Below are 17,124 nucleotides of genomic sequence, written 5' to 3'. Positions count from 1 at the left end.
ATGGCACATATAAATACCACCGTTAAGTTTTACTTTTATGTAATAAACTGATAGAAGGATATAACGTATCTACTGTTTGCTATTATAGAGGACCAAATTGATTTTTTTTTTCAGAGGATAATTAGTCCGAAATCAAAATCTTCAGATACCTAATTATCACTTTACTTTAAAATAAAATAAAGAGTAATACTCCAAATAGGTCCCCAAAAAATTCACGAGCCGACAGATTTGTTCCTAAGAAAATTTAACTAGGATTTTGGGCCTGACCTTTTTCATTATGCGCCAGATACGTCCCTAACCCAGTTTGAACCGGTCAAGACTAACGGCAACGTCCTACGTATTAGTTAACTCACTGGCATATCTGATTAAGTGAGACATGTCACGCGCAGGATCATCTTCCTCCTCTTCTCCCTACCAATCTTCCTCCTCTAGCTCAACATCTTCGCCATCCGCGCCCTCCACCAGCACCTTAAGATCGCCACCATGGCACGCACCTACCTCATCTTCTCCCTTCCGGATCTTGTAACAAACTCATTCCTCCACCCAATCTGCATTTACCTTCGAACGCAGGAGATCACCCACCCTCTCGCGCAAGCCTTCCTCGTTGGCACCCTCCTCCACCTCCCCTTCAACTACATTCTCATCATGAGCCTCTGCCTCGGCGTCACCGGTGTTGTTGCTGCCTTTGCCGTCTCTAACTTCTCCATCCTCCTCTCATTCGTCGGACGCGTCTTGCTCTCTGGCGTCCACCACCCCACGTGCTCATCCAACCCACTTTCTTCATTTATATGTTCCCTTCCTCCTTAGGGTTTGCAGTCTCCACTCGGGTGGAATATGAGCTTGGCGCCAACCGTCCCTTCAGGACTAAGCTCTCTATCGTGGTTTCCATCTTCCTTGTAGCCATGATGGGCTTTTCGTTGAAGGAGTTAGTCCCCCATTCAAAACAGTGTCGTTTCACTTTTTTTGGCTTCCAAATGAGGGATTAATTTGTTCATTTTGAAACGACATAGTTCTATTCTCATATGATACGTCGTTTTTGTCCATGTGACCAGAGATCAAACTATCTTGTATGTGGCACATCGGCGAGTTAACTGATACGTAGGACGTTGTCGTTAGTCTTACCCAATTCAAGTTGAGTTGAAAACATATTTGGCGTATAATAAAAAAAAATCAGGCCCAAAATTCTAACTAAATTTTTTTTGGGAATAAATATATAGGATGGTAAATTTTTTGGGATTTATTTGGAGTATTACTCTAAAATAAAAATCCAAAAAAGAAACTAGAGGGAGGGCAATGCCAACGCGTGTGGTGTTATAAAATAAAATCCCAGATGCTTTATGTTAGGTGCGTTAGAGACACATTTGATTGTGAAGTGAAACTAAAGCGGAGTCGGAATTGGAATTAGATTAGTTAATACTTTCTCAGTAGCAGTTCATGGCTGACAACGGTAGGACTAGGAGCATTAAGAAGAAGACAAGAAGTGATTATTATTAAATATTAAATGCTAATTACTAATTAATGGGGTCTTATTCTTGGTTTTGATTGGAATTACAGATTCTCTCTCCGAATTCCTGGCATCTGCAGTAGACGCTGCTCGAAAAGCTGGTGATGTCAGTTACTCGAGTTCGTCAAACGAATTTCTTTCACTCTATTCTGTTCTTATGTGCTCTTCCCATTCCAATTCATGGCTTCGTGCGTTGCATTGCAGATCATTCGGAAAGGCTTCTATGAAACCAAGCATGTCCAGCACAAAGGCCAGGTTGCCCATTCACTCTTTTCAGCTTAGAACCCGTGAAAACCGTAGCTATTTGCATTGCTATTCATCTTTTAACTTGTTCCGTGATGCACAGGTTGATTTGGTCACTGAAACTGATAAAGCATGCGAGGAACTCATTTTTAAACATCTCAAGCACCTTTACCCTACTCATAAGGTTACTTCACCTTTCCTTTTAACTTAACTCTTCTTTCCTTAATAAGTTTTGTTAGAGAATCATTAGAATCATTTTAGATCAGTTAGTATCGTTTATATTTATATAGCATATTTGTATATTAATTGTAGGATCTAACAAGTTTCATTTTAATTTTGGTTTTGGTATTAAGTTCATTGGGGAAGAAACCACCGCTGCGTTGGGCACTACTGAACTTACAGATGAGCCTACATGGATAGTTGATCCTGTGGATGGAACTACTAATTTTGTGCATGGGTAATTAATTAATTATTATGCATCTGATCATTTCCTTCATACACTCGTGTCGATTTCCGTGTTAATTGTCACACAATACTTATATTTTTGGTAGGTATCCCTTTGTTTGTGTCTCCATTGGTCTTACGATTGGAAAAATTCCTACAGTTGGTGTTGTTTACAACCCCATTATCGAAGAGGTCAGTATCTTCCTCTTGCAGACACTTCAGTCCTGCTGACCACAAAACCATCTAGAATTTCCTGAAATTTGAATGTTGAAACATATACATTTTTCATTCAGTGCTGAATATACACATCTTATTGTCATTAAGTGTTTGTTTTGTACTTGTTTTCATCTTTTGCTCTGTATGCCAACTGAAATTTGATAGTCCCATATGTAGCTTTTCACTGCCATTCGAGGAAAAGGTGCTTTTCTGAATGGGAATCCGATCAAAGGTCTGTCCTATATTCTATTTTATAATTGTTACTGTCAATTCAGTATGTTTCCCTCATGAAATTGCCTTGGAATTTTGCAGTGTCGGCACAAACTGAACTGATTACCTCTCTTCTTGGAACTGAGGTATGTCAAGTTTGTTTGGGTTGATTATGAGAAAGTTATTCACTTATCTTTATTGTTTGGATAATATGGTGTATTCTCTCCCTCTCCTTATCGATCATTTGAGGAATTGGGGTGTTGATCACATGCATTAATTAGGCAATAATTTCCTGCAAAATCAAAATATCATTGGAGAATTCTACTTCTGCAAGTCATGTTTTCATTGACAAATTTATAACAGCCGCATACCACATTCCACATGGTTCTAGTCAAGGATTCGGTCTAGACACCAACTCATGTTATGTTTGGCACGGTTTTCTCTTTCTATTAAGTAAGGGGTTCGTTCAACACAATTTTGTCTGGTGCTGCAACCACGTGTATTCCCACAACATTTTTTAAATGCTCAGCAGCTAGCTATCATATATCAACATGACCTATAACTGCGAGCCCTTGTAATACCCACAATATGGTCATTTAACAGAATGTAAATTGTTCGGTAAAGTATACTTTTTGCCCTGAAGTTTGCTAAAAGTTTCAAAATACTCCTAAGTTTTATTTGTTTCAATTTTGTTCCAAAAGTTTTTAATTTGCATCAAATGTATCCCTCGCAGCTAATTTTTTATGAAGCTTTGGATCAATTTAGCAACTTCAGAAGGACAACCTTCAATACAAGCAAGCCACACACGAAGTTCTATCATTTACTCTTAGTTGTCATGCATTATTGCTGGAATGGTCTTAAGCTTCTTGAAAATTTAGCTGTCATGGGAAATTTTGGTGAAAATGAAAAACTTCTAGGGAAAATTTGAAACAAAATAAAACTTGGGTATTTTTGGAAATTTTGGCAAGCTTTAGGAACAAAAAGTATATTTTACCTTAATTGTTTTTAGTATGTCTTCAGCTTTACTTTATAATCCCCATTGTGGGTATTTGTCCTTCTTCCCTGCACTATATTGTGTTCAAGCACATAGAAATCTAGGCCTCAGGTTTGTAAGATTATCTTACTTTTGGAATGATAGCTTGACAGGGATGGCCAATAGATATATATTCACATTTATATGTTCATGAACTGTGTTGCCTTGTGAATCAAGATTGAGTTGAAAATTCATAAGTTTTTGTTTTTGTAAGAGCAGGCACCCACACAACGTGACAAGTTATCTGTAGATGGCTGTACAAATAGGATTAATAACATGCTTTCCAAGGTAAAACAAGGACTTTCCTAAGAATCTATTGGTCAGACGAAAGTGATATCATTGCTAAGCCATAACAGTGCCTTTAATATGATCAGGTGAGATCCCTTCGAATGAGCGGCTCGTGTGCTTTGAACTTATGTGGAATTGCTTGTGGAAGGCTGGATGTATGCTTTGAACTTGGCTTTGGTGGTCCTTGGTATGTGATTTACATTCTGCACAAATGTCGTGCATTGTGATAACTGATAACAATGAGATCATGAAATTGAAAAAGCTCTTTATTTTCCTCTTTACCAGGGATGTGGCAGCTGGTGCTGTCATTATTAGAGAAGCCGGAGGTGTTGTTTTTGATCCGTAAGTGACTTACATAAATATTATTCGACTACTTGCATAGTTGCATGGATCTTCATGTAATAGAACTTTATGTAGACATGATTGGTGGTTATAAAATTTAATACTCGTGTCAAAATCTGATGATGGTTCGTTTGTTTCAGTTCTGGTGCAGATTTTGACATCATATCTCAGAGAGTAGCAGCCTCAAACCCTTTCTTAAAAGATGCACTTGTTGATGCTCTGCGCCAAGACCAGTGAGAAACTTGGTCTTCATCAAAGTTGGTGGAATATTGGCATATTGAGTAAGTCAACCTGCGTTAATGCATTTTGCTGATGCTTGTTTTTTTCTAGTTGTTCTATTTCTATAGTTGCTACATAAGCGTCACCAAAATATTTGTATAATCTAATTATTACCATTTTCACGTTTGATGATGCAACTCCGCTTCGGACTAATTCAATTCACATATCCGATAACTACAATATTTCTATCTTGATTATGCTGTGTTGTTTTTTTAACAAATTTTTAAGGATTTCTATTTAAATTTTATTATTTTGCTCGGTCTTCAGTAGTTGGTATTTCTTTTTTGGGTAGAATTTTGGTAGTTGTTAACTTGTTATGATCTTAAAAAAATGGTGAATATATGATAAAAATTCCGGTTAGTTGGTTAATCATCCGTCTGAATATGAGTTGGCATCCGCATCTGTTTCAAGGATGTAATAATCATGGATTATTAAATATAGGATATAGTACTAGTCAAACAGAACAAAGCTAAGTTTGAAAACAGACTCAACAGAGACTTGAACAACCTAATACGTTTCTTCAGTGAGAGAAAAATAAAATATAGAGAAGACATTGCTCATTCCTTTAGTGTGCTACATATATTGTAATTTCTACGTATTGTTTGCACCTGCCAATTGGAGTATTCACCATTTCATGTTTGCATGGTCCCACACAGAACAATGATATATGATATATCTAATCTAATGGATGTCATTACTGTGAAAGAAGAAAGGGATGCTAACTATAATTTTTCTTCTAGTTGAGACTGTTGCTGAATTGTTAATGTACTTACGCAGGACTAACATGGTCGCTTAGTTAAAGTGAGATACAGAGTTCTTTTCATTTCTAGCATTCGAGTTTGAATTTGAGTTTCTGCCTTTCTGGTATTTTAAAAAGTTGTTGACAAAATTATCTCTCTTATGATATTTTCGATACTTGAACAATACTATTTTTAATAATCAAATACTTATAATTTCGTGTGAAAAAAATTTACCTATTCACGGAATCTATGTTGTACATGTACGTTTAAAGTTCAAATCATATTCACCCAAGGTGTACGTAAATTCTTACACTTTACTTCTATTATGGGTCATTTTTTTTTACTTTTATATTTCTTGTTTTTTTTTAACTTTCTTTTTCTGCAAGTATTTTGGTAAAAGTCCCCATCTTTTTGATTCACCAAAAGCCGAAGAAAGAGAGACAAAAAAGAAAAACAAAAAGTGAAAAACAAAAATACATATATGAAGGAGACTTTTACATATATACCCTGGAGGCCTGGAAGGTCAGAAATCATCATTCCATCAAAGAATTTCCCCCAACTCCTACTCTAAGCTAGAGTTGGGGTACTAACTACCAAAGATAAGAAAAGCAAAATGTTATACATAGTCCTCAAAAAAAAAATTGATTATACATAACTAAGTCCAACAAGAAAACCAAATGGAAAAGGAGTAAAGTAAGGCACAAAATAAAAAAAATAAATAAATAAATAAAAACAACATCCATTTGGCAAAACGTTCTACACCTGCTGAGGCCTAGAAGCATAGCCGTTGACCCCGTTTGCTCCGTTGACCCCATTGCCATGAGGAGGCATCTTGTTCTCTGAGCCCTTTCGGTTGAAGTAAATGATCCATGTGAGTGCTTCCAAGAATACGGCAATGGCACCCAATGCTCCAATAATGCCAATGTAGGCATGCTTCCAGTTATTGTAGTCTCCGAACTTTTCCAACACATCGAATCCTTTAAAAATGTTGGTAATACTTATTATTATGGTTGTATATCCCACAATGTGGTGGTAGACATTCCAGTAGAACCTGTACTTATGGTTTGGGTTTGGCCTCAGGAACAGAGCAAACATCTGAAGGGTTCCAAGAGCAACCATGATGATGCCTAATGCTTTGTGATCGTCAGTGCCATCAACAGGATAATCATCTCCCAGTTTGAGACCAGTTCCTAATCCAGCAACACCAACTATGTATGCAGACACCTGGCATGCCACGTGTAGGTAAAACCATGCTGTTCCCGTTGACTTGAACACCTTCAAGTACCTTGCTATCACTGCCCCCATCGGCATCAACACCCCCCAGCTCACGGCGTTTACCACTCCGTGCATCTGAAGTAATCATCAGATTCGAACCAAAACCTTAAGTCAGTCTTCCTCAATCAATCATGCTAAGTTTATAATAAAAATCAGTCCCCGTATTAAATACATGTTAAAATAAAAAATATATATTAAAAATGATTTAAACACCACATGTCTGTATATATGGTGGCTGATTTTTTGTGTTTTTCCTCAATATATATCATTCACTTAAGATTGAACTCAAGATTCTAAGAAAAGAAAGATGAAACCAAATTGAGGAACTTACATTTCTTTTTCTTCTAGTTGAAGCCCCGCTACTTCCTTGCTGTGTCTGACCAGAAACAAGGTACAAGGTTTCCATGGAGCTTTGGTGGCCAGAATCATGCCTATGCTCCTGAGGGACGTTAGAGGCAGAGAGAGGACCATCTTGCCAGACGTGGACGATGGAGGAGGTGCCGTTGGGAAGGGTGAGAGTAGCAAAAATGGTAACCTCGTTGTTGGAATAGGTGGCACTCAAGTCAGAGATAGGGTATCTGATAGATGATTCTTGCAGCTGTGTTTCGGTGTTGGCGATTGATGTAGTATAGGCTCTTGGGTTTCCACTTGACTGTGGAAGATAGACCAGAGCCTGTGCTCCGATCATCGGAGTGACAAGGTCGTTGTTAGGGTTGATACCCCAAGCCACCCACCTGTTTGTTGTGGTGATACCGCCATGTCTGAATGCTATGTCAAGGATGCCGCTTGGCTGGTCATATGTCCAGTGAAGATAAGAAGTCAACTGTGAAAGATCATGGCAGTTCTTGAAGACTTTGTTGTTTGAGAAGCTCTGGGTCTTGCACGTTTGAGCTAAGGATGTTGTCACAAGAACAGAGCTCAGAACACACATCCCCAACATAACCCTCCACATCATCGTCATTATCTCTTCTTTCTTTGAGTTTGGTAAGATGTCAAAAGAAGCAAATATGTGAGACTCAGATATAAGACCAAACAGATATTAATATTGAGTCTATTTTGATATTTGATATGATGAATTTGAATGGAGTAGGAATTGTTAGTGGAGATCGAGAGAAATATAGAAGGAGGTTTAATTATATATAGGAGTTGGTGGCTTTAGGTAACAATGTCATGGTTGTTGAGGATGATGGCGGAAGGAAGAAAAATTCATATTATTTCGTTTTCCAACTTTCAATTATTAATAAAATAATGAATGGATATATGCTTGAATAAAATAATAAAGTTGCTGTATAAAATATTCCACTAGTCATTGATAATTGCCACCCGACCTCCTCTCTGTTCGGAAGCTTCCGCCGTTTCGTTTGATTTATTTTGGTAATTTGCTTTAATTTTGTAATCAACAAATGATTCACCAAACTCAAACTTCAGATACATTAAACTCAAGTTATAGTGATTTGAAAGCAAGCAAATATAGATTTAAGTTGTGCATTGATGTTAACTTGAATAGCATCAGAATTCAGAAACTGCTTACCTTATTACATGGGCGAGTCAACGTGAGAGCTTTAGGTAGTGGTTTGGTGGACAGACACAAAAAAATTGAGACCGATAGAAATTAAGAGATAGAGATCGAAATAAATCTCAATATTCTGTTTGGTATAAAATAGTAGACAGAAATTGAAACAAGAATGAAATTCTAATTTAATTTGTATAAAAGGTAAAATTAGAATTAATTAATTAAAATAACAGTATTTTAGGTATAAAATATTATTAAAGTTTTAGTCTCTATCTCTAAAAATTTTAATCCTCTTGTGTCTCCACTTTTTGAAGATATTGAAATATTGAAATTTTGGAGATAAAAACAAAAATTTTAATACCAGTATTTGAACCAACAAACATGATAATTTTGCTATCTCTTTTCTTACAAGCTAAGCGAAGGTTTTTGTGGTGAATTTTTATTTACTTTTTATTTTTTCACTGAATATATTAATATCTTTAAATTTTGTTTTTATCAATTAAAAAGTTTTCAATTTGAAAACCTTAGTAGTAATGCCACTGATGGTAAAATCTATATTATTTGTGTAATTCAAATAAATGCCGAATGTGACTTTCTTTTTGTTGTTTATTTCACAATCGGAAAAAATTTATTTGCAGTATTTTTTTTTCATCAACTAAGTTTCTATTTTTCACTAACCCAAAGTTTTAGTTTAACAGTTAATTTAGAATATATATATATATATATATATATATATATATATATATATATATATAATCTTTTGTATACACTTCCTATACGCTTTTTTTTTATGTTAACAAAGATTTTTTTTATTTTGTATCAAAAAATTTAATATTAAAAATAAAAAATATTAAAAAATTAATATAAACATAATGTATATATCATTATTCGTTTAATTAAGAAATAAATATTGCTTTGATCACTTGCAGGCTATCATTTGGTGTTGTGATTTAGTTTTTAACTTTTAATTAACGTTGTGAGAGAGAGAAACTGAGTAAGTCTAAATTCTAAAATATTGCCACTGTGTATAAGAAAATGGAATGGCGTGTGGAGGGAGCGTGGATGGCAGGTGGCAGTGGAACCCACACGCATTCAGAGCAGTTGATATTTTGTTTCTTTATTTGACCCACCTCGCCACTTGTTCACGCTGCTGTGCCGTTCGCCCTGTGCTTTCTTAGCTTCGTCTACACCAAAAACCAAATGAATCACAGTATATGACGTTAACTTTGGAGTTGTGATTTGTGAACAAGTCACTGTTAAGCTAGAAATAAAAGTGATTGTTATTATGATTCTGTGTCTAATTTATTAAAAAAGATAAATAAATAATATTTAATAAATTTTAAATATTTTATTTTTATTTTATATATTTTATTTTTTATTTATAAAAATAAATTAGATAATTTAAACACCCTAATAAAAAACACCATAAATTAAACCGAATAAAGTTATAAATTTTAAGATCTGCACAACAAATCATGTTATCAAACGATATAAGTTTTCTTCGTATATATATATATTATATCAAAAATATTATATATATTAAAATTAATTATTATATATTTATATATAAATATATAATTTAATTTATTTAAATATATATTTTATATTTTAATACGTATTAACATGATTAACATTATAGGAAACATTTTAAGTGCACCGGGGAGTACCGGTACACTAGTTGTTTTAACCGTTGATTTCAATTAATATATATTATATATTTTTTATAATTCAGATCAACGGTTAAAATAACTGGTACATTGATACTCCTGGTGTACTTGAAATATTTCCAACATTATATACTAAGACATTCTAGCTATTCAAGTAGTTCCAAATAAGTAAAATGCCTCAGTAATGTGGAACTGTGGATTTTCCAATCTAGGGGCAAAGAGTAGTACAGGTTTCGAGCGTACTACAGTTTTAGTACAGGTTTAGATGACACTTTTTCAACCTGTTTGGAACCCATAATGATCGTGGCTTTTATTTATTTATTTATTTATAATGGCTGCAAATAATGATGTTTAGTTAAACTGAGTTAAATATAATGTTGAGTTAATATCAGTTAATTAAACTGACGAATAACATAGTGAAGTCACCGCCAAAGGTTCGTGTGAAAACTTTTGAGAAAGAAAAACTTGAAGCGACTAACGTACACTTTATCTTTGTTTTTCCTTTAAGCGTTTGACTTTTAAGTTTTAACATTTTTCATTTAGTATCTCAAATTTACTTAATAATGTATATATTGCTTAAAAATTTAATAATTTGTTGAGTTTGTGTAAAATTAAAGGTCATGCATGCATGCGCCGAAAATAATAACTTAGTTTAGACGGATTCTTATCGAAGTTGAAAATTTTAATGTGGTATTAGACTCGTTCTGGAATAAAGACTTAAGAAAAAAAATAATTTATGAATTTTTTAACATAATTCTCTAAAATATATAAATTATGTGCTTACTTTAAAATTTTTTATTAAAATATTGTATTCTCTTTTTGTATTATCACTTTTTAACTTTATAATAAAAATATATAAAATAAATAAGAGGCTATTTTTTTTTACATATTGATGATTGTTGTGTGAAATATGATATTTTTTTCAAAGACAATAGTAATATTTTATTTAATAGAAAAATAAATATAATATCCAAAAGTTAAGACAAAAAAAATAAAAAAAAGTTCTCAAATATTTACAAATGAGTAAAATTATAAGAAAAAAATAATTATATAAAGACAATATTTTATATTTTTTAATTATAAAAATAACTTCTCCGATCCGATGTTTTGTAATAATTTTTTTTACTAAAAAAAAATACAAAACCTCGGTATCAAATTGTAAAATTTTTTTTAGACGGTAAATTGTGAAACATAGAAAGACGTTAACCTACAGTTTAGATTTATTTTAGGGAATTTAACTTTAGTGGCCCAATATAGAGAAACAAAAATAAAAGTATTCATACAACGTGCCTCTTTTTTTATTTAATACGTTGGATACAAATCGACATACATGAATTGTGTATTGCATAAATGGAGAAATTCTCTATTGCACTGACAACACCAGTCCTTTGGATTTTGAGTAGTTTTATTTCTCCGAAGGAAGAAGAGAACGCACGCACATGCAGCAATCATATTTATCTCCTTCTTTAATTTCCGTTCCTTGAAGAGAGGATCTTCCAAAAAGAATTCCTCGATCTATATGAAAGATAACTAACAGCTTCATCATATCATATGGTTTTATTAATTCAACCATCCACTGATGTGATCCATCAAAATGGTTATGGTGAATGAAATTTATTTATTTACTAGTACTTGCTTTCTCTTCATTTGCTTTCTCTTCATCTGTCTTTAAATTAGTGCAATTGCAAGGATTGAACCCTTTCTGAAGCAACTTCTCAACTTCTTCAAACTGAAGTCCTTTAGTTTCTGGTACCAATAAATAGATGGCAACAAGGCTAATTGTAGAAAATCCAGCAAAGAGAAGGAATGTTCCTGCAGCTCCAAGTGCATGGATCAATGACAAGAATGTCAAACTCACTATCAGATTAGCACACCAGTTTGAAACTGCTGCTATGCCTCCACAAATTCCCCTGAATCTCAATGGATATATCTCTGAGTTCAAAACCCAAGGTACTGTTCCCATTCCTGGAGAGTATGCAAGGATATATAGCCCCAACACTATAACTGCTAATACTCCAATTTTGCTTGGACATCCGTCAGAAAACCACACGCGCTTCTGCTCACCACACACCGCTCTCACATCCTTTGTTTCTGCCAGGCACGCTCCCGGAAGATTCTGCACCATGTTCATTGATTACGTTAGATTAGATTAGACACATAAATTGATAAGAGAAGAAATAACTGAACTTACATTGCCCCCAGTGCTGGCACAAAAGGCACATTCAGCTTTCAAACACTTCATGCAGTTCCATGAAGAGAAATTGGGGGCATCAAGATAAGCCTGGCATGTAGCGTTACCACCGAAACTGAGGGTGTCAACGTTGTCAATTGGAGGAGCAGTGGTAGCTGCCTGATAGAAAACTCCGGTGAGAGTGAGGAGGCAAACAATGATTGCGATAAGAGAGAGGAGCATGAGCTTTCTCCTTCCATATTTATCGATACAAAGCATGCTGAGGATAGATCCAACGGCGTTGAGACCAGATGTGACGAGGGAGAGTGCAAGTGCTGTTGATTTTGATGCAATGCCGGCAAACTGAACAATGGTTGGGCTGTAATACATGACGGTGTTGATACCAACGAATTGTTGAGCGACTTGAGCAGTCACGCCTGCATACAATCCTCTTCGGACAGCAACGTTGCTGAAAGCAGCTTTCATTTTCTCTCCAAGAGTTTGACCGATCAACCCTTCTTGTTGCTTCTCTTGTTCTACGGCTTCTCTCATCGCATTTATCTCCCCTTCAATCTCATCTGCATCGTAAATCTTTTCTAGAATTTCCCTTGACTCCTTTTCTAACCCCTGGTTGTACAACCACCTGGGTGACTCAGGCAGGGTCAGCATTAAAACGAACTGAACCACCGCTGGAAGTCCAGCCACCCCAAGCATCCAACGCCACGTTCCAGGAGTCTGTATATTATGTTAAACAATTTAGTCAAATATATTAAATTATTTAATCATTATTAATTATTATCCAAGTAGATATACCTCGGTGAACGCGAGGTTGATAAGGTAAGAGAGAAATTGACCAAAGGTGATGAGGAGACCATTAATACACACGAGAGCTCCTCTAATGGCAGTTGGAGAGGCTTCTGAGATGTAGAGAGGAGAAGTCATAGAAGCTATGCCAACTCCAAAACCAACTAAAATTCTTCCAACAACAAGGACCCAAGGAGCTGGGGCAATAGCCATGACAATTGCGCCAAGAAAAAAAACAATATCAGCTCCCAAGATAGAAGTCTTTCGGCCAAGCCTGTCGTTCATCCATCCACCAAGTGCCGCACCAATGATGGCACCCGCTACAGCCATACTTACAATAACTTCTTGCAACCATAATTTCTTATCAACTTCTACGAAGTCCTCGCGAATATAAAGCAAGGCTCCCGAGATAACACCGGTGTCGTAACCGAAGAGAAGACCTCCAATTCCAGCCGATAAAGCAAGGCGCATGATGTAGGGCGACCTGGTTGCTCTTCTCCAAAATTCCGTAAACTCTTGCTTACTTGCCGCCTCCGGCCCTCCTTCCATTTTTACTAATCACCTTAATTTAATGTCAACCCTATTGATAATTTCTAGCTTACCTCTATCACTTGCACTCCACGCTGAAAACATTATTCATCAATCATAATTATTAATTATAAATTATTTTTTAAATCTCATGCATTATACGTACATTTTAAAAATGCTAGTTACTTATTTTTCATAACATCATGCAAACTTTCAAGTTAAAGTGAAATTTGATCACAACCATAATTAATATTATTATTCTACGTAATAGCCTTTAAAGCCTAGTATATATCTACTCTTTTTTATTAGTGTAATTTCATTCAAGAATTTATGTAAAGTTGAGATCAGAACAAGAAAACAATTAGAAATATATCTTATCATAATATATCATTGTTATTTATTTATGTATAAAGAAAAAATTACGATACGAAAAGATTGAAATAAATTATACAGATGAAACATATTACTACGTACTTGTACTACAGAAAAAGCAGAGAGAAAATGAGCTTTGCTATGGAGACCACAGCACTCTGATATTAATTTTTCGTTGAATCTCTCTAATTTGTGTAATTGAGATCGATCTTATGTAGTGGACAGAGTCGCAGAAGTTCTCTCAGATGTGTGGTATTACGCTCCCTTTTGTCTCGGAAGTCCGAAGTTACTGTCTTGTGTTGTTGGTTTAAAGTCTGTGTTTTCTCTCCTTTATATATAAATCTTCCACGTTAGTGGCAGCTAATATATTCATATCTTTAACAAATAACAGCATCAAAATCTGTCTATAGTAAATAATAAGTGAAGGTTGCCTTATTCAACTCTGTCTTAACCATAGATTGGTTTTCTTGATCCTATCCAACTTGTTTTTTTTTTTTTTTTCTATAAAAACTGATCTGTTTTTTCATGTATCTTAATAATCTTATCAATTTATAATCTAATTAAAGCTAAGTTGATAACTTCTCTAACAAAATAACAAAATAAAACAAAAGATTAAAATAAATAGCGGTGTAATTTTTTTTTTTGGAAAATTTTACTTCTTTTGAGAAATATTAAAATAATACTCTTTTTTCTTTTATTTGTAAAATATGCATTTTTCTTTCTTATAATTTTTTAAAAACTTTTTTTTAATCTATTTTAAATTTTTGTGTTAACTAATATTAACTTTATCAAATTTTTTAAGAAAAAAATAAATTATTTTTTACAAAAATACCCTTTAATAAAAATTTTATTTTTTATCATTAAATTTTGCTTACTAAAATATCTTTTAATAAATTATTTTTTTAAAGATACCCTTCAATAATTTTTTTAATTATTAAATTGTGATTTTACCAAAATTTTTGTTAACAATTATAGTTATATTATATTTTACTATTATTTTTTCAATATCAATATATATTATTTTAATATTAAATAAAAAATTTTTATCATTGTTAATAGGTATAATATTTAATATATTGATATCAGAAAATAATCTTACCAAGATTTTTTTTAAAATTTTAAAATAATATATATTAATATCAAAAAATTAATAATAAAATATAACTATAATATAATTTAATGATAAAAAATAAAATTTTTGTTAAAAAATATTTTTATAAAAAAATCATTTATTATTTTAAAAAATAAATAAAATTAATATTAGTTATTTAATATTAATTAACACAAAAAATTTAAAATAAATTAAAAAAATTTTAAAAGTTATAAAAATATATATATTTTATAAATAAAAAATATTATTTTAACATCTTTCAGAAAAAAAAAAAGTAAATTTTTTTTTTATATTTACCAATATATAAAAATCAAACCCTTCAAGTTATGTGATTTTACTTTTACTTTATTCGGAAAAACAAAATTGTGTTGGTGCCTGGTGGTACACTTTAAAGGAGACCTATGTTACTTTAATGTTTTGGTAATTTTCAAAATATATTCTACTCGTTTCTAACGACTAACCAACAGTTATTTAATTAATTCAGAACATATTTCGGAGTGAATATTTACTTTAAAGTTGTTCAAAGAAACGGTTTACACTAAAATTTGAAGTTAGTTTCTAATATTTTCCTTTCAAATAATCTTAATAAAAAAACATGAAAGATTAATTTTTTATCTTTTAGAATATGCTCGTCGTTTAATGTTGGCCGTGTGCTGATCGATACGAGCACGTTTGATGTCATTCATGAAAAAATGTCCATACTCGTAGGCAGGACTAGGTTTGAGGTGTTTGTCTCAGAGATGAGAAACGGGGGTTATGCCTCTATGGGATGTACAAGGAGGGATAGGGTCGACTGGAAACAAGGACTGTGTATCGGAGGAGGTCCTGCTACTATGGGCAGTAAAAGTAATGCTGCTGTTAACTGTAGCGAGGGGCAGCTGACCAGAGAGGATGAAGCGGCGGCGGTGATCTTGCCGCTGGGACGAGAGGAAGAACAGATGAAGGGTAGAATTGTAATCTCCTCGGAAGTTTTGAATGAGTGGAGTAATGTACGTTTGATTTCTAAAACGGTTACGCCTATAATTAGGGAGATTGATCTCAATATGGCGCAGGCGGATATTGCGGGATCGCCTCTCAACGGTGCAGACGATGACTCAGATAGGACAGTGTCCTGGGACTTTGCTGATGGGCAAATACATAAGGAAACGGATATCACTAGTAGTGCTAGGCGGAGTGTCGATCCGGTCCAGGCCAATTATAATCCTACTGGGATTGGGGCCCAATATGTTATTTCCAAGGAGAAGGACTATCCTTTGGGCTTCACGCTAAGAGGCCCGCCAGAAGGGTTAGGGGATAGGGAGGAGTTGGACTGGGTTGCAAACAGCCTGGAGCGGGAACCTACCAAGATACGGCCCAAAGAGTTGGCGACAGGGGACTCGAGGAATGCTGCTGGCAAGGCTCTCCAAGACGGCGCGGATGTTCCAAATCCGTGGGGAAGACCGATACCGTGCGCCATTTTCTGTTCGGAGGAAGGGGTTCCCTCGACTGGATCGATAGGCTGCAGGGGACAGGGGCGTCGGACGCCAAACGAGAAAGGGGGTAGGTCGAGCACTAAACAGGCTGTCGATGGGGGGCCGAGCTTGATGTCGCTGGCTGTGGTTGGTGATGATGGTCGAACAGAGACACTGAGGGCAACGGACATCAGACCTGGGAGGGAGATCGAGATGGTGGTACAGAAGACAGGTCCGGAGTTGCAGCGGAATACTGTCTCTGGGTGCTTGGGGGTCGCGGAGATGCAGCGGGATGCAGATGGGTTGAGAGTGACGGAGACACTGGTGATGGGAAGTGCGGGGACTGGGGAAGACATGGACAATGTGGGGGATGAACGCCTTGATGCTGAGGAGGACGCTGGTTCTGAAACTTCTGAAATTAACAGGAAAGAAGTCATGGAAGAAAATAGGAAGGCCTGGACTTTAGCTGTGGAATCTGGAGCTGAGCCATATGATGAGGAAGATGATATCATGAGAATACTTCAGGAGCAGAATGAGGCAATAGCATTGAAGAAAAAGCAAGCTAAACTGAAAGAGAAAATTAGAAGAAGCCGTCCGAAAAAACGAAAAAAGGTGTGTACAACTGTTTTAAAATGAATTTTTCATCCTGGAATGTTAGGGGGTTGGCGGGAATTGGAAAATTGGGTATGGTAAAAAATTTTAGGAAGAAATTTAATTTGCATATATTAGGCTTGATAGAGACAAAAAAGGAGCTCCTGACTAAATTTGATGTTGTACAACTGTGGGGTAATGACGTAGTGGGTTGGGAGTTTGTGGAAGCGGAAGGTGCTTCTGGCGGTCTGTTGTTGATGTGGGATACAACGGTGTTTAGCGTAAGCAACTGTTATAAAGGAGTTAGATGGTTATGTGTGGAGGGAGTGCTGGTAAAAAACAA

At 34.9% G+C, this 17,124-nt stretch overlaps 3 protein-coding genes and 1 long non-coding RNA gene across 5 annotated transcripts; 2 read left to right on the top strand and 2 right to left on the bottom strand.

Moving 5' to 3' along the window:
• Positions 1-1,305: 1,305 nt before the first annotated feature.
• LOC107636682 (inositol-phosphate phosphatase) lies at positions 1,306-4,779 on the top strand. Of its 2 annotated transcripts, none has more exons than XM_016340176.3 (12): positions 1,306-1,447; positions 1,555-1,610; positions 1,709-1,759; positions 1,851-1,931; positions 2,101-2,204; positions 2,299-2,383; positions 2,585-2,639; positions 2,720-2,763; positions 3,870-3,938; positions 4,025-4,125; positions 4,224-4,280; positions 4,421-4,779. In XM_016340176.3, exons 1-12 carry the CDS (start codon positions 1,435-1,437, stop codon positions 4,515-4,517), a joined length of 813 nt encoding a protein of 270 aa, XP_016195662.1. In that variant the 5' UTR covers positions 1,306-1,434; the 3' UTR covers positions 4,518-4,779. The 2 variants fall into 2 exon arrangements, with proteins under 2 accessions (XP_016195662.1, XP_020959437.1); XM_021103778.2 differs by having other exon boundaries at positions 1,389-1,447; positions 1,555-1,623.
• Positions 4,780-5,640: 861 nt separating this feature from the next.
• On the top strand, positions 5,641-7,855 carry LOC148578596 (uncharacterized). Its single transcript, XR_015902511.1, has 2 exons — positions 5,641-7,558; positions 7,611-7,855. It is a non-coding gene; the product is annotated as an uncharacterized LOC148578596 (long non-coding RNA).
• On the bottom strand, positions 5,761-7,759 carry LOC107636700 (cytochrome b561 and DOMON domain-containing protein At5g47530). The gene is made up of 2 exons (XM_016340196.3): positions 6,906-7,759; positions 5,761-6,649 (listed from the first exon to the last, which is right to left on the bottom strand). The coding sequence occupies exons 1-2, from the start codon at positions 7,533-7,535 to the stop codon at positions 6,056-6,058; spliced, it is 1,224 nt and encodes a 407-aa protein (XP_016195682.1). The 5' UTR covers positions 7,536-7,759; the 3' UTR covers positions 5,761-6,055.
• Positions 7,856-11,023: 3,168 nt separating the features above from the next.
• Positions 11,024-13,806, bottom strand: LOC107613248 (inositol transporter 4-like). The gene is made up of 4 exons (XM_016315156.3): positions 13,731-13,806; positions 12,738-13,351; positions 11,946-12,659; positions 11,024-11,870 (listed from the first exon to the last, which is right to left on the bottom strand). Exons 2-4 carry the CDS (start codon positions 13,275-13,277, stop codon positions 11,373-11,375), a joined length of 1,752 nt encoding a protein of 583 aa, XP_016170642.1. The 5' UTR covers positions 13,278-13,351; positions 13,731-13,806; the 3' UTR covers positions 11,024-11,372.
• Between the last annotated feature and the right edge of the window lie 3,318 nt (positions 13,807-17,124).

This window comes from Arachis ipaensis, chromosome B1 (genome assembly GCF_059453495.1).
Source record: "Arachis ipaensis isolate K30076 ecotype BB chromosome B1, ASM5945349v1, whole genome shotgun sequence".
Lineage (NCBI taxonomy): Eukaryota > Viridiplantae > Streptophyta > Magnoliopsida > Fabales > Fabaceae > Arachis > Arachis ipaensis.
This window is presented reverse-complemented; position numbering and strand designations above follow the sequence as displayed.

Bases quoted from the DNA above. Each gene is read 5' to 3' on its own strand.
- LOC107636700 (XM_016340196.3), bottom strand. From the start codon at position 7,535: ATGACGATGATGTGGAGGGTTATGTTGGGGATGTGTGTTCTGAGCTCT. The intron at 6,650-6,905 runs GTAAGTTCCTCA...TGATTACTTCAG, and splicing joins CAACTAGAAGAAAAAGAAAT to ATGCACGGAGTGGTAAACGC.
- LOC107636682 (XM_016340176.3), top strand. The intron at 2,764-3,869 runs GTATGTCAAGTT...TTGTAAGAGCAG, and splicing joins CCTCTCTTCTTGGAACTGAG to GCACCCACACAACGTGACAA. The intron at 4,281-4,420 runs GTAAGTGACTTA...CGTTTGTTTCAG, and splicing joins GGAGGTGTTGTTTTTGATCC to TTCTGGTGCAGATTTTGACA.
- LOC107613248 (XM_016315156.3), bottom strand. From the start codon at position 13,277: ATGGAAGGAGGGCCGGAGGCGGCAAGTAAGCAAGAGTTTACGGAATTT. The intron at 12,660-12,737 runs GTATATCTACTT...CATAATATACAG, and splicing joins TCAACCTCGCGTTCACCGAG to ACTCCTGGAACGTGGCGTTG. The intron at 11,871-11,945 runs GTAAGTTCAGTT...AACATGGTGCAG, and splicing joins GTGCCAGCACTGGGGGCAAT to AATCTTCCGGGAGCGTGCCT.